Source organism: Telmatherina bonti, assembly GCF_933228915.1.
Source record: "Telmatherina bonti genome assembly, chromosome: 10".
NCBI classification, from domain to species: domain Eukaryota; kingdom Metazoa; phylum Chordata; class Actinopteri; order Atheriniformes; family Telmatherinidae; genus Telmatherina; species Telmatherina bonti.
In genome coordinates, this window is record NC_136628.1 from 40,098,356 (window position 1) to 40,119,243 (window position 20,888).

General features: G+C 54.1%; 1 protein-coding gene across 1 annotated transcript; it reads right to left on the bottom strand.

The window, feature by feature from the left end:
• Window positions 1–496: 496 nt before the first annotated feature.
• ik (IK cytokine) lies at window positions 497–20,174 on the bottom strand. Its single transcript, XM_079247297.1, has 19 exons — window positions 19,997–20,174; window positions 18,769–18,835; window positions 18,569–18,661; window positions 18,434–18,493; window positions 18,181–18,348; window positions 18,000–18,114; window positions 17,853–17,923; window positions 17,732–17,778; window positions 8,432–8,595; window positions 8,239–8,347; window positions 5,740–5,779; window positions 5,498–5,664; window positions 4,574–4,658; window positions 4,417–4,497; window positions 2,698–2,755; window positions 2,544–2,632; window positions 2,365–2,473; window positions 2,256–2,290; window positions 497–685 (listed from the first exon to the last, which is right to left on the bottom strand). The coding sequence occupies exons 1-19, from the start codon at window positions 20,004–20,006 to the stop codon at window positions 658–660; spliced, it is 1,596 nt and encodes a 531-aa protein (XP_079103423.1). The 5' UTR covers window positions 20,007–20,174; the 3' UTR covers window positions 497–657.
• Window positions 20,175–20,888: the final 714 nt, after the last annotated feature.

A 20,888-nucleotide genomic window follows, 5' to 3' on the forward strand; every position in this document is an offset into this window, starting at 1 on the left:
CACCGGGGTAAACCCCAACGTGCAGGCACCAAGCTGGGGGCTGATGAGAATGTCCACACCTGCTCGGCGCCTCTCACCATGAGCAACTCCAGAGTGGAAGAAGGTCCAGCCCCTCTCGAGGGTACTGGTTCCAGAGCCCAAGCCATGCGTCGAGGTGAGTCCAACTATATCTAGCCGGAACCGCTCAACCTCGCGCACAAGCTCAGGCTCCTTCCCCACCAGAGAGGTGACGTTCCACGTCCCTAGAGCCAGCTTCTGCAGCCGGGGATCGGACCGCCAGGGTCCCCGCCCCTTGCTGCCGCCCAGCTCACACTGCACCCGACCCCTACGGCTCCTCCCGCAGATGGTGAGCCCACGGGAGGTGAGGACAGGCTAATGGTCAGATATATTAAATCTTTCGTATCTTTGGGTTCAGGTTATAACGCAGAGCTATGGAGACATCGGCGTGATTGGTGCACCACGTAACTGAGCACTGATATCAGGATGGACAAGTACGAACGTCTGAATATTTTAATGATTATTAATTCTCACAACAACTGATCAAAAACAGGTTGGATCTACATAAAATCACATGTTCTCTTAACATTTATTAACTAATCACATGACTATCCGGAAGCATCATCAGCACTGATCCGACAGGAAACAAGAGAGGAGTCTTCAGTATTTGGGTCTCTTCACGTCCACCCTGGAAAACAAAGGGTATGTTGTTAACTGTCTCTTTACAATACTTACACACTTGAAATCTGTTTACCGTCACCGCGCACCGTTTACGGTCCGTTTACCGTCACCGCGCACCGTTTACGGTCCGTTTACCGTCACCGCGCACCGTTTACGGTCCGTTTACCTCACCGCGCACCGTTTACGGTCCGTTCACCGTCACCGCGCACCGTTTACGGTCCGTTTACCGTCACCGCGCACCGTTTACGGTCCGTTTACCGTCACCGCGCACCGTTTACGGTCCGTTTACCGTCACCGCGCACCGTTTACGGTCCGTTTACCGTCACCGCGCACCGTTTACGGTCCGTTTACCGTCACCGCGCACCGTTTACGGTCCGTTCACCGTCACCGCGCACCGTTTACGGTCCGTTCACCGTCACCGCGCACCGTTTACGGTCCGTTCACCGTCACCGCGCACCGTTTACGGTCCGTTCACCGTCACCGCGCACCGTTTACGGTCCGTTCACCGTCACCGCGCACCGTTTACGGTCCGTTCACCGTCACCGCGCACCGTTTACGGTCCGTTCACCGTCACCGCGCACCGTTTACGGTCCGTTCACCGTCACCGCGCACCGTTTACGGTCCGTTCACCGTCACCGCGCACCGTTTACGGTCCGTTCACCGTCACCGCGCACCGTTTACGGTCCGTTCACCGTCACCGCGCACCGTTTACGGTCCGTTCACCGTCACCGCGCACCGTTTACGGTCCGTTCACCGTCACCGCGCACCGTTTACGGTCCGTTCACCGTCACCGCGCACCGTTTACGGTCCGTTCACCGTCACCGCGCACCGTTTACGGTCCGTTCACCGTCACCGCGCACCGTTTACGGTCCGTTCACCGTCACCGCGCACCGTTTACGGTCCGTTCACCGTCACCGCGCACCGTTTACGGTCCGTTCACCGTCACCGCGCACCGTTTACGGTCCGTTCACCGTCACCGCGCACCGTTTACGGTCCGTTCACCGTCACCGCGCACCGTTTACGGTCCGTTCACCGTCACCGCGCACCGTTTACGGTCCGTTCACCGTCACCGCGCACCGTTTACGGTCCGTTTACCGTCACCGCGCACCGTTTACGGTCCGTTTACCGTCACCGCGCACCGTTTACGGTCCGTTTACCGTCACCGCGCACCGTTTACGGTCCGTTTACAGTCACCGCGCACCGTTTACGGTCCGTTTACCGTCACCGCGCACCGTTTACGGTCCGTTTACCGTCACCGCGCACCGTTTACGGTCCGTTTACCGTCCCGTTTACGGTCTGTTTACCGTCACCGCACACCGTTATGGGAAGGAACCTTGGCGTGACGCAGCGCCTGGGGGGGGAGGAACCTTTACTGTGTGGTTGGAACTGGACACATTTCCAACCCTACGGCGGTGAGCATTTTATCGGTGCGTTCGGGACTTTCTGCAGCCACCATCTTTCTGCGGGTGTAGTACTTCAGTACTGGTAATGTCTATAGAACTACAAGAAAACCAAGCGGCTGCTTTCTGATTGGCTAATGACATGAAGATGCCGCGATGTGAACAGGAAGTGGTTACCCGTCGGCCTCCATCTTCTTCCTCTTCTCGATGATCTGAAACAGATGATGGAGACGCGTGAAGCTTCACATGAAGACAACTGAAGGGGTTAGTTTTGTTTGCTTCTCACCGCGCTGATCTTCTTCCACTGTCGGTCTAGCTCCGCCTTCTCGTTGGTCTCCTTGAAGCGGCGCGTCTTCCTGCCTTCGGACATCTTGATGCCGTACTGGAAGGCAGCCCTGCAGGGACAAACTTCAGCATCAGCGTCTGCGGCTGCCTGTCAGTCAGAGCTGAGGGAATGAAACCTACTTGGGCAGCGCCTCCTTGTTGTTCATGTAATCAGAGTACTCCTCCTGGGTGTCGAAGTCCCAGCGGCCCAACGGACCCTTTTTGTTCCCCTGCAACAGACGAGGCGGATCAGAACCGGTTCTGGGCAGTGCTGTGTGTGGGGAGCGGGACTCACCTGGTCCATCTTGCTGTAGTCCACCTCCTCGTCACTGTCCACCGCCAGGTCATCCATCCTGGAGACAAACACAGCGGGTCAGAACCGGGGTACCGCCTCAGAACCGGGGTACCGCCCCAGAGCCGGTCTACCGCCCCAGAGCCGGTCTACCGCCCCAGAGCCGGTCTACCGCCCCAGAGCCGGTCTACCGCCTCAGAGCCGATCTACCGTCTCAGAGCCGATCTACCGCCTCAGAGCCGGTCTACCGCCTCAGAGCCGATCTACCGCCTCAGAACTGGTCTACCGCCTCAGAGCCGATCTACCGCCTCAGAACTGGTCTACCACCTCAGAGCCGATCTACCGCCTCAGAGCCGGTCTACCGTCTCAGAGCCGATCTACCGCCTCAGAACTGGTCTACCGTCTCAGAGCCGATCTACCGCCTCAGAGCCGATCTACCGCCTCAGAGCCGGTCTACCGCCTCAGAGCCGATCTACCGCCTCAGAACTGGTCTACCGCCTCAGAGCCGATCTACCGCCTCAGAACTGGTCTACGCCTCAGAGCCGGTCTACCGCCTCCGAACCGGTCTACCGCCTCAGAGCCGATCTACCGTCTCAGAGCCGATCTACCGCCTCAGAGCCGATCTACCGTCTCAGAGCCGATCTACCGCCTCAGAACTGGTCTACCGCCTCAGAGCCGGTCTACCGCCTCCGAACCGGTCTACCGCCTCAGAGCCGGTCTACCGTCTCAGAGCCGATCTACCGCCTCAGAACTGGTCTACCGTCTCAGAGCCGGTCTACCGCCTCAGAGCCGGTCTACCGCCTCAGAGCCGATCTACCGCCTCAGAACTGGTCTACCGCCTCAGAGCCGATCTACCGCCTCAGAACTGGTCTACCGCCCAGAGCCGGTCTACCGCCTCAGAGCCGATCTACCGCCTCAGAACTGGTCTACCGCCTCAGAGCCGATCTACCGCCTCAGAGCCGGTCTACCGCCTCAGAGCCGGTCTACCGCCTCAGAGCCGATCTACCGTCTCAGAGCCGATCTACCGTCTCAGAGCCGATCTACCGCCTCAGAGCCGATCTACCGTCTCAGAGCCGATCTACCGCCTCAGAACTGGTCTACCGCCTCAGAGCCGGTCTACCGCCTCCGAACCGGTCTACCGCCTCAGAGCCGGTCTACCGTCTCAGAGCCGATCTACCGCCTCAGAACCGGTCTACCGTCTCAGAGCCGATCTACCGCCTCAGAGCCGATCTACCGCCTCAGAGCCGGTCTACCGCCTCAGAGCCGATCTACCGCCTCAGAACTGGTCTACCGCCTCAGAGCCGGTCTACCGCCTCCGAACCGGTCTACCGCCTCAGAGCCGGTCTACCGTCTCAGAGCCGATCTACCGTCTCAGAGCCGATCTACCGCCTCAGAGCCGATCTACCGCCTCAGAGCCGATCTACCGCCTCAGAGCCGGTCTACCGCCTCAGAGCCGATCTACCGCCTCAGAACTGGTCTACCGCCTCAGAGCCGATCTACCGCCTCAGAACTGGTCTACCGCCTCAGAGCCGGTCTACCGCCTCAGAGCCGATCTACCGCCTCAGAACTGGTCTACCGCCTCAGAGCCGGTCTACCGCCTCAGAGCCGATCTACCGCCTCAGAACTGGTCTACCGCCTCAGAGCCGATCTACCGCCTCAGAACTGGTCTACCGCCTCAGAGCCGGTCTACCGTCTCAGAACCGGGTTCACCTCTGGACTTACGTTGCAGGGTAACACTCTGCGTAGGAGTTGGATCCTCCGAAGAAGTCTCCCAGCTGCTCTTTCCCAGCGTCTCTCCTCTGAGTTTCACCTGGTTAAGGTCACCTGACGCGCTAAGCTCCGCCCCCACAACAAACCCACCAACAGGAGTGAAGGATATGGCTCCTGGCCTGGCCATTGGCTGCCTGCTGCTCCAGCAAACTTCTCATTGATCATCTTGATCTGGTCTCTGACTGATCCTGGACCTGAAGATAGACACGGATCATGTTGGCGTGGAGGAGGGGCAGGAGCAGGAAGAGGAGGAGGAGGAGCAGGAAGAGGAGGAGGAGGAGCAGGAAGAGGAGGAGGAGGAGCAGGAGGAGGAGCAGGAAGAGGAGGAGGAGGAGCAGGAAGAGGAGCGGGAGGAGCAGGAAGAGGAGCGGGAGGAGCAGGAAGAGGAGCGGGAGGAGCAGGAAGAGGAGGAGGAGGAGCAGGAAGAGGAGGAGGAGGAGCAGGAAGAGGAGCAGGAGGAGCAGGAAGAGGAGCAGGAGGAGCAGGAAGAGGAGGAGGAGGAGCAGGAAGAGGAGCGGGAGGAGCAGGAAGAGGAGCGGGAGGAGCAGGAAAAGGAGGAGGAGCAGGAGGAGGAGGAGGAGCAGGAAGAGGAGGAGGAGGAGCAGGAAGAGGAGCAGGAGGAGCAGGAAGAGGAGGAGGAGGAGCAGGAAGAGGAGCAGGAGGAGCAGGAAGAGGAGCAGGAGGAGCAGGAAGAGGAGCAGGAGGAGCAGGAAGAGGAGGAGGAGGAGCAGGAAGAGGAGCGGGAGGAGCAGGAAGAGGAGCGGGAGGAGCAGGAAGAGGAGGAGGAGGAGCAGGAAGAGGAGCGGGAGGAGCAGGAAGAGGAGCGGGAGGAGCAGGAAGAGGAGGAGGAGGAGCAGGAAGAGGAGCAGGAGGAGCAGGAAGAGCAGGAGGAGCAGGAAGAGGAGCAGGAGGAGCAGGAAGAGGAGCAGGAGGAGCAGGAAGAGGAGCAGGAGGAGCAGGAAGAGGAGGAGGAGGAGCAGGAAGAGGAGCGGGAGGAGCAGGAAGAGGAGGAGGAGCAGGAGGAGGTTCGTACCTGTGTCCACCTCCACGGCCGGATGTTCGTCTCCTCGAGGTTTCTCGAAGTAGCTGTGTCTCCGGTTCTTCACATCGTCCTCCCGGTCCCGGTGCCGGTCCTTGTCTTTGGGCGGTTTGGAGGAGGCGGTGGCGGACGGGATGTAGTCACCGACGTCCTCGAAGATGCTGCAACACACACAGCGGTTACCATGGAGACCCAGAGACAGCGTCCATTACCATGGAGACCAAGAGAAGACTGACCTGAGGTCGGCTTCAGGAGCTCGTTTATCATCCAGTTTACCTAAAACACAGAGTTGGATCAGAACCGGTCCCAGAACCACACAGGTCAGACTGGGTCACTAGAGACCGGGTCACCAGAGACCAGGCGAGAGACCAGGTCACCAGAGACCAGGCCAATGACCGGGTCACCAAAGAACCAGGTCACCAGAGACCAGGCCAATGACCGGGTCACCAAAGAACCAGGTCACCAGAGACCAGGCCAATGACCGGGTCACCAAAGAACCAGGTCACCAGAGACCGGGTCACCAAAGAACCAGGTCACCAGAGACCGGGTCACCAGAGAACCAGGTCACCAGAGACCGGGTCACCAGAGAACCAGGTCACCAGAGAACCGGGTCACCAGAGAACCAGGTCACCAGAGAACCAGGTCACCAGAGAACCAGGCCAGAGACCGGGTCACCAGAGACCGGGTCACCAGAGAACCAGGTCACCAGAGAACCAGGTCACCAAAGAACCAGGTCACCAGAGGCCGGGTCACCGGAGAACCAGGTCACCAGAGAACCAGGCCACCAGAGAACCAGGTCACCAAAGAACCAGGTCACCAGAGGCCGGGTCACCGGAGAACCAGGTCACCAGAGAACCAGGTCACCAGAGAACCAGGTCACCAGAGAACCAGGTCACCAAAGAACCAGGTCACCAGAGGCCGGGTCACCGGAGAACCAGGTCACCAGAGACCAGGCCAATGACCGGGTCACCAAAGAACCAGGTCACCAGAGACCAGGTCACCAGAGAACCAGGTCACCAGAGAACCAGGCCAGAGACCAGGTCACCAGAGAACCAGGTCACCAAAGAACCAGGTCACCAGAGAACCAGGTCACCAGAGAACCAGGCCAGAGACCAGGTCACCAGAGAACCAGGTCACCAAAGAACCAGGTCACCAGAGAACCAGGTCACCAGAGAACCAGGTCACCAAAGAACCAGGTCACCAGAGAACCAGGTCACCAGAGAACCAGGTCACCAGAGACCGGGTCACCAGAGAACCAGGTCACCAGAGAACCAGGTCACCAAAGAACCAGGTCACCAGAAACCGGGTCACCAGAGAACCGGGGCCCCAGAGAACCAGGTCACCAAAGAACCAGGTCACCAGAGGCCGGGTCACCAGAGAACCGGGTCACCAGAGAACCAGGTCACCAGAGAACCAGGTCACCAGAGAACCAGGCCAGAGACCGGGTCACCAGAGACCGGGTCACCAGAGAACCAAGCCAGAGACCAGGTCACCAGAGAACCTGGCCAGAGACTGGGTCACCAGAGACCGGGTTATCAGAGGGCGGGTCACCAGAGACCAGGTCACCAGAGAGAACCAGGCCAGAGACCGGGTCACCAGAGACCGGGTCACCAGAGAACCAGGTCACCAGAGAACCAGGTCACCAGAGAACCAGGTCACCAGAGACCGGGTCACCAGAGAACCGGGTCATCAGAGAACCAGGTCACCAGAGAACCAGGCCAGAGACCAGGTCACCAGAGAACCAGGTCACCAAAGAACCAGGTCACCAGAGAACCAGGTCACCAGAGAACCAGGTCACCAAAGAACCAGGTCACCAGAGAACCAGGTCACCAGAGAACCAGGTCACCAGAGACCGGGTCACCAGAGAACCAGGTCACCAGAGAACCAGGTCACCAAAGAACCAGGTCACCAGAAACCGGGTCACCAGAGAACCGGGGCCCCAGAGAACCAGGTCACCAAAGAACCAGGTCACCAGAGGCCGGGTCACCAGAGAACCGGGTCACCAGAGAACCAGGTCACCAGAGAACCAGGTCACCAAAGAACCAGGTCACCAGAGAACCAGGCCAGAGACCGGGTCACCAGAGACCGGGTCACCAGAGAACCAAGCCAGAGACCAGGTCACCAGAGAACCTGGCCAGAGACTGGGTCACCAGAGACCGGGTTATCAGAGGGCGGGTCACCAGAGACCAGGTCACCAGAGAGAACCAGGCCAGAGACCGGGTCACCAGAGACCGGGTCACCAGAGAACCAGGTCACCAGAGAACCAGGTCACCAGAGACCGGGTCACCAGAGAACCGGGTCATCAGAGAACCAGGTCACCAGAGAACCAGGTCACCAAAGAACCAGGTCACCAGATAACCAGGTCACCAGAGAACCAGGCCAGAGACTGGGTCACCAGAGACCAGGTCACCAGAGAACCGGGTCACCAGAGAACCAGGTCACCAGAGGCCGGGTCACCAAAGAACCAGGTCACCAGATAACCAGGTCACCAGAGAACCAGGCCAGAGACTGGGTCACCAGAGACCGGGTCACCAGAGAACCAGGCCAGAGACCAGGTCACCAGAGACTGGGTCACCAGAGACCGGGTCACCAGAGAACCAGGCCAGAGACCGGGTCACCAGAGAACCAGGTCACCAGATAACCAGGCCAGAGACTGGGTCACCAGAGACCGGGTCACCAGAGAACCAGGCCAGAGACCGGGTCACCAGAGACCGGGTCACCAGAGACCGGGTCACCTTTGTCCTTTTTCTTCATCTTCTTGTGGCGAGTGCCCTGCCTCAGGTAGGACAGGATCTGGGTCAACTTGGAGATCACGATGTCGTTGGTAGTCAGGGTGGTCTGGGCCTGAAAGACAGAAGCTCAGCATTTTATACTGGACGGGACCAGGACCAGGACTTCCGACTGTACTGGTCCGAGAGCAGGATTCACCTCCATGCTGGGACAGTCAGCCTTGCTCCGGATCAGGGTGGTGGGGATGTCGGTGTCTGTGAATTCGTCGTCCAGATCCACCACGTAGGCCATGCGACCAGGAAGGAAAAGCTCGTTCCTCTCTGGAACTCCAGACCTGAAGACCACGCGGTAGATGTTCCTGCCTGAGAGGAAGACGAGGAGGAGGAAGGCAAATCAGCAAGACGGACGTTCGCAGCTGCAGTTCCGGACTGTTCTGACCAGGAATCTCCTCTAGAACCGCTGCAAAGGCACAGAACAGGCCTGAAACTGCCATACGGCACAGACTCCCCACACAAAGTTTGGGGTTTAGAGCCCCCACACAGACTCTGGTTCTGATTTAGGGCCCCCACACAGACTCTGGTTCTGGTTCTGGTTTAGGGCCCCCACACAGACTCTGGTTCTGCTATAGGGCCTCCAGACCTCTGCTGGTTCTGGTTCTGGGCAGAGATGGAGATGGTGAGGAGGGGAACTGAAGCCTCCCGGCATCATGATTCCTCTGAATTTTAATCCAGATGAAACCAATCATAGAAAACGTCCAGGTCATTCGTTCTGATCCAAGTCCGTCTACACCCTCTCCTTTAGTCGACGCCCTCTCCGTTAGTCGACGCCCTCTCCTTTAGTCGACGCCCTCTCCTTTAGTCGACGCCCTCTCCTTTAGTCGACGCCCTCTCCTTTAGTCTACGCCCTCTCCTTTAGTCTACGCCCTCTCCTTTAGTCTACGCCCTCTCCTTTATTCTACGCCCTCTCCTTTAGTCTACGCCCTCTCGTTTAGTCTACGCCCTCTCGTTTAGTCTACGCCCTCTCGTTTAGTCTACGCCCTCTCCTTTAGTCTACGCCCTCTCCTTTAGTCTACGCCCTCTCCTTTAGTCTACGCCCTCTCCTTTATTCTACGCCCTCTCCTTTATTCTACGCCCTCTCCTTTAGTCTACGCCGTCTCCTTTAGTCTACGCCCTCTCTTTTAGTCTACGCCCTCTCTTTTAGTCTACGCCCTCTCTTTTAGTCTACGCCCTCTCCTTTAGTCTACGCCCTCTCCTTTATTCTACGCCGTCTCTTTTAGTCTACGCCCTCTCCTTTAGTCTACGCCCTCTCCTTTATTCTACGCCCTCTCTTAGTCTACGCCCTCTCCTTTAGTCTACGCCCTCTCCTTTAGTCTACGCCCTCTCTTTTAGTCTATGCCCTCTCCTTTAATCGACGCCCTGTCCTTTATTCGACGCCCTCTTTTAGTCTACGCCCCTCTCCTTTAGTCTACGCCCTCTCCTTTAGTCTACGCCCTCTCCTTTAGTCTACGCCCTCTCTTTTAGTCTATGCCCTCTCCTTTAATCGACGCCCTGTCCTTTATTCGACGCCCTCTTTTAGTCTACGCCCCTCTCCTTTAGTCTACGCCGTCACCTTTAGTCTACGCCCTCTCCTTTAATCGACGCCCTCTCCTTAAATCGACGCCCTCTCCTTAAATCGACGCCCTCTTTTAGTCTACGCCCTCTCCTTTGGTCTACGCCCTCTCTTTTAGTCTACGCCTGTCTCCTTTACTCTACGCCCTCTCCTTTAATCGACGCCGTCTCCTTTAATCGACGCCCTCTCCTTTAATCGACGCCCTCTTTTAGTCTACGCCCTCTCCTTTAGTCTACGCCCTCTCCTTTAGTCTACACCCTCTCCTTTAGTCTACGCCCCTCTCCTTTAGTCTACGCCCTCTCCTTTAATCGACGCCCTCTCCTTTAATCGACGCCCTCTCTTTAATCGACGCCCTCTTTTAGTCTACGCCCTCTCCTTTGGTCTAAGCCCTCTCTTTTAGTCTACGCCAGGGGTGTCCAAAGTCGGTCCTCGAGGGCCGCTGTCCTGCAGGTTTCCCATGTATTCCTGTTCCAACACATCTAGCTTCCACTATATGGATCAAACAGCCAATGATGTGCACAACTGATTAAGCTCTACTACTAATTAATTTGAATCAGGTGTGTCTGAGCAGGGATACATAGAAAACCTGCAGGACTCTGGCCCTCGAGGACCGGAGCTGGACACCTCTGGTCTACGCCGTCTCCTTTAGTCTACGCTGTCTCCTATAGTCTACGCCCTCTCCTTTAGTCTACGCCCTCTCCTATAGTCTACGCCCTCTCCTTTAGTCTACGCCCTCTCCTTTAGTCTACGCCCTCTCCTTTAGTCTACGCCCTCTCTTTTATTCTACGCCGTCTCCTTTAGTCGACGCCGTCTCCTTTAGTCGACGCCGTCTCCTTTAGTCGACGCCGTCTCCTTTAGTCGACGCCGTCTCCTTTAGTCTACGCCGTCTCTTTTAGTCTACGCCGTCTCTTTTATTCTACGCCGTCTCCTTTAGTCTACGCCCTCTCGTTTAGTCTACGCCCTCTCTTTCAGTCTACGCCCTCTCCTTTAGTCTACGCCCTCTCCTTTATTCTACGCCGTCTCTTTTAGTCTACGCCCTCTCCTTTAGTCTACGCCCTCTCCTTTATTCTACGCCCTCTCCTTTAGTCTACGCCCTCTCCTTTAGTCTACGCCCTCTCCTTTATTCTACGCCCTCTCCTTTATTCTACGCCCTCTCCTTTAGTCTACGCCCTCTCCTTTAGTCTACGCCCTCTCCTTTATTCTACGCCCTCTCCTTTAGTCTACGCCGTCTCCTTTAGTCTACGCCGTCTCGTTTAGTCAACGCCCTCTCGTTTAGTCTACGCCCTCTCTTTTAGTCTACGCCCTCTCCTTTAGTCTACGCCCTCTCCTTTATTCTACGCCGTCTCTTTTAGTCTACGCCCTCTCCTTTAGTCTACGCCCTCTCCTTTATTCTACGCCCTCTCTTAGTCTACGCCCTCTCTTAGTCTACGCCCTCTCCTTTAGTCTACGCCCTCTCCTTTAGTCTACGCCCTCTCCTTTAGTCTACGCCCTCTCTTTTAGTCTATGCCCTCTCCTTTAATCGACGCCCTGTCCTTTATTCGACGCCCTCTTTTAGTCTACGCCCCTCTCCTTTAGTCTACGCCCTCTCCTTTAGTCTACGCCCTCTCCTTTAGTCTACGCCCTCTCTTTTAGTCTATGCCCTCTCCTTTAATCGACGCCCTGTCCTTTATTCGACGCCCTCTTTTAGTCTACGCCCCTCTCCTTTAGTCTACGCCGTCACCTTTAGTCTACGCCCTCTCCTTTAATCGACGCCCTCTCCTTTAATCGACGCCCTCTCCTTTAATCGACGCCCTCTTTTAGTCTACGCCCTCTCCTTTGGTCTACGCCCTCTCTTTTAGTCTACGCCTGTCTCCTTTACTCTACGCCCTCTCCTTTAATCAACGCCGTCTCCTTTAATCGACGCCCTCTCCTTTAATCGACGCCCTCTTTTAGTCTACGCCCTCTCCTTTAGTCTACGCCCTCTCCTTTAGTCTACACCCTCTCCTTTAGTCTACGCCCCTCTCCTTTAATCGACGCCCTCTCCTTTAATCGACGCCCTCTCCTTTAATCGACGCCCTCTCTTTAATCGACGCCCTCTTTTAGTCTACGCCCTCTCCTTTGGTCTAAGCCCTCTCTTTTAGTCTACGCCAGGGGTGTCCAAAGTCGGTCCTCGAGGGCCGCTGTCCTGCAGGTTTCCCATGTATTCCTGTTCCAACACATCTAGCTTCCACTATATGGATCAAACAGCCAATGATGTGCACAACTGATTAAGCTCTACTACTAATTAATTTGAATCAGGTGTGTCTGAGCAGGGATACATAGAAAACCTGCAGGACTCTGGCCCTCGAGGACCGGAGCTGGACACCTCTGGTCTACGCCGTCTCCTTTAGTCTACGCTGTCTCCTATAGTCTACGCCGTCTCCTATAGTCTACGCCCTCTCCTTTAGTCTACGCCCTCTCCTTTAGTCTACGCCCTCTCCTTTAGTCTACGCCCTCTCTTTTAGTCTACGCCCTCTCCTTTAGTCTACGCCCTCTCCTATAGTCTACGCCCTCTCCTTTAGTCTACGCCCTCTCCTTTAGTCTACGCCCTCTCCTTTAGTCTACGCCCTCTCTTTTATTCTACGCCGTCTCCTTTAGTCGACGCCGTCTCCTTTAGTCGACGCCGTCTCCTTTAGTCGACGCCGTCTCTTTTAGTCTACGCCGTCTCTTTTATTCTACGCCCTCTCCTATAGTCTACGCCCTCTCTTTTAGTCTACGCCCTCTCCTTTAGTCTACGCCCTCTCCTTTAATCGACGCCCTCTCCTTTAGTCTACGCCCTCTCCTTTAGTCGACGCCCTCTCCGTTAGTCGACGCCCTCTCCGTTAGTCGACGCCCTCTCCTTTAGTCGACGCCCTCTCCTTTAGTCGACGCCCTCTCCTTTAGTCTACGCCCTCTCCTTTAGTCTATGCCTTCTCCTTTAATCGACGCCCTGTCCTTTATTCGACGCCCTCTTTTAGTCTACGCCCCTCTCCTTTAGTCTACGCCCTCTCCTTTAGTCTACGCCCTCTCCTTTAGTCTACGCCCTCTCCTTTAGTCTACGCCCTCTCCTTTATTCTACGCCCTCTCCTTTAGTCGACGCCCTCTCCTTTAGTCGACGCCCTCTCCTTTAGTCTACGCCCTCTCCTTTAGTCTATGCCTTCTCCTTTAATCGACGCCCTGTCCTTTATTCGACGCCCTCTTTTAGTCTACGCCCCTCTCCTTTAGTCTACGCCCTCTCCTTTAGTCTACGCCCTCTCCTTTAGTCTACGCCCTCTCCTTTAGTCTACGCCCTCTCTTTTAGTCTACGCCCTCTCCTTTATTCTACGCCCTCTCCTTTAGTCTACGCCCTCTCCTTTAGTCTACGCCCTCTCCTTTAGTCTACGCCCTCTCCTATAGTCTACGCCCTCTCCTTTAGTCTACGCCCTCTCCTTTAGTCTACGCCCTCTCCTTTAGTCTACGCCCTCTCCTTTAGTCTACGCCCTCTCCTTTAGTCTACGCCCTCTCTTTTATTCTACGCCGTCTCCTTTAGTCGACGCCGTCTCCTTTAGTCGACGCCGTCTCCTTTAGTCTACGCCGTCTCTTTTAGTCTACGCCGTCTCTTTTATTCTACGCCCTCTCCTATAGTCTACGCCCTCTCTTTTAGTCTACGCCCTCTCCTTTAGTCTACGCCCTCTCCTTTAGTTTACGCCCTCTCCTTTAATCGACGCCCTCTCCTTTAGTCTACGCCCTCTCCTTTAGTCGACGCCCTCTCCGTTAGTCGACGCCCTCTCCGTTAGTCGACGCCGTCTCCTTTAGTCTACGCCCGCTCCTTTAGTCTACGCCCTCTCCTTTAGTCTACGCCCTCTCCTTTATTCTACGCCCTCTCTTAGTCTACGCCCTCTCCTTTAGTCTACGCCCTCTCTTTTAGTCTATGCCCTCTCCTTTAATCGACGCCCTGTCCTTTATTCGACGCCCTCTTTTAGTCTACGCCCCTCTCCTTTAGTCTACGCCGTCTCCTTTACTCTACGCCGTCTCCTTTAATCGACGCCCTCTCCTTTAATCGAAGCCCTCTCCTTTAATCGACGCCCTCTCCTTTAATCGACGCCCTCTTTTAGTCTACGCCCTCTCCTTTGGTCTACGCCCTCTCTTTTAGTCTACGCCCCTCTCCTTTAGTCTACGCCGTCTCCTTTAGTCTACACCCTCTCCTTTAATCGACGCCCTCTACTTTAATCGACGCCCTCTCCTTTAATCGACGCCCTCTTTTAGTCTACGCCCTCTCCTTTAATCAACGCCCTCTCCTTTATTCTACGCCCTCTCCTTTAGTCTACGCCCTCTCCTTTAGTCTACGCCCTCTCGTTTAGTCTACGCCCTCTCGTTTAGTCTACGCCGTCTCCTTTAGTCTACGCCCTCTCTTTTAGTCTACGCCCTCTCCTTTAGTCTACGCCCTCTCCTTTAGTCTACGCCCTCTCCTTTAGTATACGCCGTCTCCTATAGTCTACGCCCTCTCCTTTAGTCTACGCCCTCTCCTTTAGTCTACGCCCTCTCCTTTAGTCTACGCCCCTCTTTTAGTGTACGCCCTCTCCTTTAGTGTACGCCCTCTCCTTTAGTCTACGCCCTCTCCTTTAGTCTACGCCCTCTCCTTTAGTCTCCGCCCTCTCCTTTAGTCTCCGCCCTCTCCTTTAGTCTACGCCCCTCTCCTTTAGTCTACGCCCCTCTCCTTTAGTCTACGCCCCTCTCCTTTAGTCTACGCCCCTCTCCTTTAGTCTACGCCCCTCTCCTTTAGTCTACGCCCCACTCCTTTAGTCTACGCCCTCTCCTTTAGTCTACGCCCTCTCCTTTAGTCTACGCCGTCTCCTTTAGTCTACGCCGTCTCCTTTAGTCTACGTCCCTCTCCTTTAGTCTACGCCGTCTCCTTTAGTCTACGCCGTCTCCTTTAGTCTACGCCCTCTTGTTTAGTCTACGCCCTCTCGTTTAGTCTACGCCCTCTCCTTTAATCGACGCCCTCTCCTTTAATCGACGCCCTCTCCTTTAATCGACGCCCTCTCCTTTAATCGACGCCCTCTTTTAGTCTACGCCCTCTCCTTTAATCGACGCCCTCTCCTTTAGTCTACGCCCTCTCCTTTAGTCTACGCCGTCTCCTTTAGTCTACGCCCTCTCCTTTAGTCTACGCCCTCTCCTTTAGTCTACGCCCTCTCCTTTAGTCTACGCCCTCTCGTTTAGTCTACGCCGTCTCCTTTAGTCTACGCCCTCTCTTTTAGTCTACGCCCTCTCCTTTAATCGACGCCCTCTTTTAGTCTACGCCCTCTCCTTTAATCGACGCCCTCTCCTTTAGTCTACGCCCTCTCCTTTAGTCTACGCCGTCTCCTTTAGTCTACGCCGTCTCCTTTAGTCTACGCCCTCTCCTTTAGTCTACGCCCTCTCCTTTAGTCTACGCCCTCTCCTTTAGTCTACGCCCTCTCGTTTAGTCTACGCCGTCTCCTTTAGTCTACGCCCTCTCTTTTAGTCTACGCCCTCTCCTTTAGTCTACGCCCTCTCCTTTAGTCTACGCCCTCTCCTTTAGTATACGCCGTCTCCTTTAGTCTACGCCCGCTCCTTTAGTCTACGCCCTCTCCTTTAGTCTACGCCCTCTCCTTTAGTCTACGCCCTCTCCTTTAGTCTACGCCCTCTCCTTTATTCTACGCCCTCTCTTAGTCTACGCCCTCTCCTTTAGTCTACGCCCTCTCCTTTAGTCTACGCCCTCTCCTTTAGTCTACGCCCCTCTTTTAGTCTACGCCCTCTCCTTTAGTCTCCGCCCTCTCCTTTAGTCTCCGCCCTCTCCTTTAGTCTCCGCCCTCTCCTTTAGTCTCCGCCCCTCTCCTTTAGTCTCCGCCCCTCTCCTTTAGTCTACGCCCCACTCCTTTAGTCTACGCCGTCTCCTTTAGTCTACGCCCTCTCCTTTAGTCTACGCCCTCTCCTTTAGTCTACGCCCTCTCCTTTAGTCTACGCCCTCTCCTTTAGTCTACGCCCTCTCTTTTAGTCTACGCCGTCTCCTTTAGTCTACGCCGTCTCCTTTAGTCTACGCCGTCTCCTTTAGTCTACGCCGTCTCCTTTAGTCTACGTCCCTCTCCTTTAGTCTACGTCCCTCTCCTTTAGTCTACGTCCCTCTCCTTTAGTCTACGTCCTCTCCTTTAGTCTACGCCGTCTCCTTTAGTCTACGCCCTCTCGTTTAGTCTACGCCCTCTCGTTTAGTCTACGCCCTCTCGTTTAGTCTACGCCCTCTCCTTTAATCGACGCCCTCTCCTTTAATCGACGCCCTCTTTTAGTCTACGCCCTCTCCTTTAATCGACGCCCTCTCCTTTAATCGACACCCTCTTTTAGTCTACGCCCTCTCCTTTAATCGACGCCCTCTCCTTTAGTCTACGCCCTCTCCTTTAGTCTACGCCCTCTCCTTTAGTCTACGCCCTCTCCTTTAGTCTACGCCCTCTCCTTTAGTCTACGCCCTCTCCTTTAGTCTACGCCCTCTCCTTTAGTCTACGCCCTCTCTTTTAGTCTACGCCCTCTCCTTTAGTCTACGCCCTCTCCTTTAGTCTACGCCCTCTCCTTTAGTATACGCCGTCTCCTTTAGTCTACGCCCGCTCCTTTAGTCTACGCCCTCTCCTTTAGTCTACGCCCTCTCCTTTAGTCTACGCCCTCTCTTAGTCTACGCCCTCTCCTTTAGTCTACGCCCTCTCCTTTAGTCTACGCCCTCTCTTTTAGTCTATGCCCTCTCCTTTAATCGACGCCCTGTCCTTTATTCGACGCCCTCTTTTAGTCTACGCCCCTCTCCTTTAGTCTACGCCGTCTCCTTTAGTCTACGCCCTCTCCTTTAATCGACGCCCTCTCCTTTAATCAACGCCCTCTCCTTTAATCGACGCCCTCTTTTAGTCTACGCCCTCTCCTTTAATCAACGCCCTCTCCTTTAATCGACGCCCTCTCCTTTAATCGACGCCCTCTCCTTTAGTCTACGCCCTCTCCTTTAGTCTACACCCTCTCCTTTAGTCTACGCCCTCTCCTTTAGTCTACGCCCCTCTCCTTTAGTCTACGCCCTCTCCTTTAATCGACGCCCTCTCCTTTAATCGACGCCCTCTCCTTTAATCGACGCCCTCTTTTAGTCTACGCCCTCTCCTTTGGTCTAAGCCCTCTCTTTTAGTCTACGCCAGGGGTGTCCAAAGTCGGTCCTCGAGGGCCGCTGTCCTGCAGGTTTCCCATGTATTCCTGTTCCAACACATCTAGCTTCCACTAAATGGATCAAACAGCCAATGATGTGCACAACTGATTAAGCTCTACTACTAATTAATTTGAATCAGGTGTGTCTGAGCAGGGATACATAGAAAACCTGCAGGACTCTGGCCCTCGAGGACCGGAGCTGGACACCTCTGGTCTACGCCGTCTCCTTTAGTCTACGCTGTCTCCTATAGTCTACGCCGTCTCCTTTAGTCTACGCCCTCTCCTTTAGTCTACGCCCTCTCCTTTAGTCTACGCCCTCTCCTTTAGTCTACGCCCTCTCCTTTAGTCTCCGCCGTCTTCTTTAGTCTACGCCCTCTCTTTTAGTCTACGCCCTCTCCTTTAGTCTACGCCCTCTCCTTTAGTCTCCGCCGTCTTCTTTAGTCTACGCCCTCTCCTTTAGTCTACGCCCCTCTCCTTTAGTCTACGCCCCTCTCCTTTAGTCTACGCCCCTCTCCTTTAGTCTACGCCGTCTCCTTTAGTCTACGCCCTCTCTTTTAGTCTACGCCCTCTCTTTTAGTCTACGCCCGTGTGGAACCAGTCCCGCTGTGTGGAACCAGTAAAGCTGGCTGGTGTGGAATGCATCGGATCACTAAAAGAGGACCGGTTCTCTCTGTAGGGGATTGGACCTGGTGCTACTGGTTTACTGAGCCCGGTTAGAGCAGAACTTACCAATCCGGGTCTTGAACTCCATCTTTTCCTCTGGTTCTACGTCTTTCCTGCCAGACAGAAGCAGAAGTTCTATCAGAACCAGCAGCAAACGGACCTGAACGGGTCAGGATAGGGCTCGTACTTGGCCTCTTTCTGGACCTTCTCCATCATGTCTTCTTCTTCCTTCTCCTTGCTGGTGATCTCAGCTCTCACCTGCAACACACACACCCCAACAGGTGAGTTTCTGTGTGTCCTGGGCTGTGATTGGTCGGTTTGGATCGGACCAGACCTTCTGCAGTAGAGCGAAGTCCAGACCTTTCACCAAGTGAGTGTGCTCCATGTCACCTCCCAGAAACTTGGACTCCTGGATGAGCTGCCGCCGTTTCTCTGCTGCCGACTTGTCTCTGCAAACACGTGCATGATGACATCACCAGCCCCGCCTCCGACCACCCGGCTGCGGGAGTACTCACGCTTCGGCGGTGGGTCCGACGGCTCGGTAGTTGGCGGTGGTGCTGATGAGCTCCGTCTCCTCATAGTCCTTGTTGACGCCATCCCGTCTCTCGCGGGCCCGGTCCCGGTACTTCTCCGCCAGCTCGCGCTCACGCTCCATCTCCTGCTGACGGAGCTTTGCGTAGTAGCTGCGGGAGATCGCTGCGTTACCATGGCAATCGTGGTCACATGACCATGTGGTCACAAGCAAGTGAAATATGTCCAACGACTCACCTCTTTTTCTTCCTCCTCCTCGCCGCCGGATCCTCATCCTCGTTGTAGTCCCTCGGCATCCTGGGAAGTAAACAAACATCTGTTCGTGTCGGCAGACGGGACCTACACATCGCCATGGAAACGTCTGTCACTCACTCATGGTGTCTGGACTTGGTGGGCGGGGCCGTGGACGGCGTGGCCCGCGGTGTCATGAGCAGCTTCCTGAAGTCATCATTGGTCAGTTTGGACCTGAGGGGACACACGGCAGCATTAACACACGCACACGCCTGCAGGAGGGTGCACGTACACGTGTGTGTGCGTGTGTGTGTGTGTGTGTGTGTGTGTGTAAAACTCACTGCGCTGCAGCTCTGTGGTCATCCACCTCGTGGCCCTCAGGAGCCAAAGGGTTGGAGTAGCTGTCAGCTGCCAGACACACATGTTAATCTGTCAGTGTGTTGCCGAGGCAACCAGTTCAGGTCTTTCTGCCCCAAACCTTCTCCTCGGCGATGAGTCAAAGTTTAGCTTTTCTGTTCATGTTTTACATGAAAAACGAGACTAACTTTACTGACTGCTTCTTCTCAGCATATTGTCTTTAAAAGATGAGCAAACTAGTTATAGACTAGTTCCCAGAGTCTCAAAGAGTACTATGGGAGGAAGGGCCTTTAGCCATCAGGCTCCTCTCTTATGGAACCAGCTCCCACCGTGGGTTCAGGAGGCAGACTCCCTCCACACCTTTAAGATGGAGCTGAAAACCTTCCTTTTCCATGATTCTTATAGTTAGGATATGAGCATCTCCTGAGTTGGAGTCTGCATGTACGGGACCCAACTGTCCAGGTTCTGCTCATTGCTCTTATAGTTATGGGTAGTCTAGCCATCCATTACTTATGTAGCAATGGGGATGTTACCTGATGCACTGAGAAGTATACCTTGCTCTGTTTCTCTAATATATTAATGTATAAACATATGCCAATATTACGTCTCTAACTTATTTCTCTTTTTTTCCGCAGGTCTTCCTGAATAAGTGCAGTTGTACATGTTGATCTGTCTTTCCTGTCCTCTCCACCCCAACCAGTCGAGGCAGATGGCTGCCCTCCCTGAGCCGGGTTCTGCCGGAGGTTTTCTTCCTGTTAAAGGGGAGTTTTTTCCTTCCCACTGTCGCCGTGTGCAGCTCAGGATGGAGGATTGGATCCAAGTCATGACTCGATGCAATCAGTTGGTTTCTATTATAGGACATAATTGAATTGGATGTGTATGTTGATTCGTGTATGTAAAGTGCCCTGTGACAACATTGTTGTGAAGCGGCGCTGTACAAATAAAGTTGAATTGAATAAGTTATAAATTAGTTATAAACTAGTTATAAATTAGCATCAACCCGAGAGAAAGCTAGTGAGTTAGCAGGACAGCTAAGCTAATCCCAGCTGTAAATAACTATTAAAACATAAATTAGACTAAAACATCGTGGCTCCTTCTGCCAGCAGTAAGTGGTGAAATAAAGTTTTTATCATCATATAATAATTAAACATCGTGTGAACACAGTGTTGGAAATGCTAGCCGTTAGCATGCTAATAAAACCAGCTAACTTACTTTCAGGCATCTCGGCGGGACTTTCTGCCTTCCTGCGCGAGAGGAAACTTTGCCGCCGCTATAAAAATAAGCTACAGTTTGGTGTTTATCTCCAAGTCGCCTGTTTGTTGGTTTTTTGCTTTATTTTATTTTCCCGAACCTCTGTTTGCTGCTTCTCTCCCTGTTTGCCACTGCGGTACAGAACGTCACTTCCGGCGGATTGGCGCAACACCGCCTCGCGCAGGACAAAGCTGGAACTGCAGCTCCGAGCTGAAACGCCAACAAATCCGATCAAAACGTGTGAAAATGATGCGTGAAAGGGTTAAAATGCATAGACATATACCAGTAGACCCCTCGTGTTGTCAGCCTCATCGCGCCGCCATCTTGGATGGGTCTCCATGCGCCTCCAATGTATTTATCTGTAAGGTGTAGGTCCAACCACAACAATAACTTCACCAGTTTTTACCTGATTTTTCTCACAGTTTGGTTTGTTACAAAGGGCAGAGATATTATTATGATACAGTAAAACATTAAAAACTACGTGCTAAATTATTCTTATAATGCTATTTAACTAAGACATAAGGTAGCTACAATATAAATAAATGTATAAATGAATTTGATATTAACATGTTTGTTTATTGATGCATTTGGATTTATCTATTTTTATCTGGTAAAATAAATTATTATTCAACATTGTGAAATGTAATTCCACACGAAATGCTTTCAGTATTTCACCGGTTATTACAACTGTATGCTGAACAGAATACGGAAATAGTTGCTGCTTTGTCTTGACTACGGTTGACTCTTTCTTTTATTTTCATTTCATAATTTATCAATATAGAGATACGGTTGTACAAAGTCTGAAAATAAAGTTTTTTATCAAAACTGAACAATTCAGAAGTTACCCAGAAAA

Coding starts and splice junctions, on each gene's coding strand:
- ik (XM_079247297.1), bottom strand. Junction 18,115..18,180: donor GTCGGACCCACCGCCGAAGC/GTGAGTACTCCC, acceptor ACGTGTTTGCAG/AGACAAGTCGGCAGCAGAGA. Junction 4,498..4,573: donor CAATGGCCAGGCCAGGAGCC/ATATCCTTCACT, acceptor ACCAGGTGAAAC/TCAGAGGAGAGACGCTGGGA.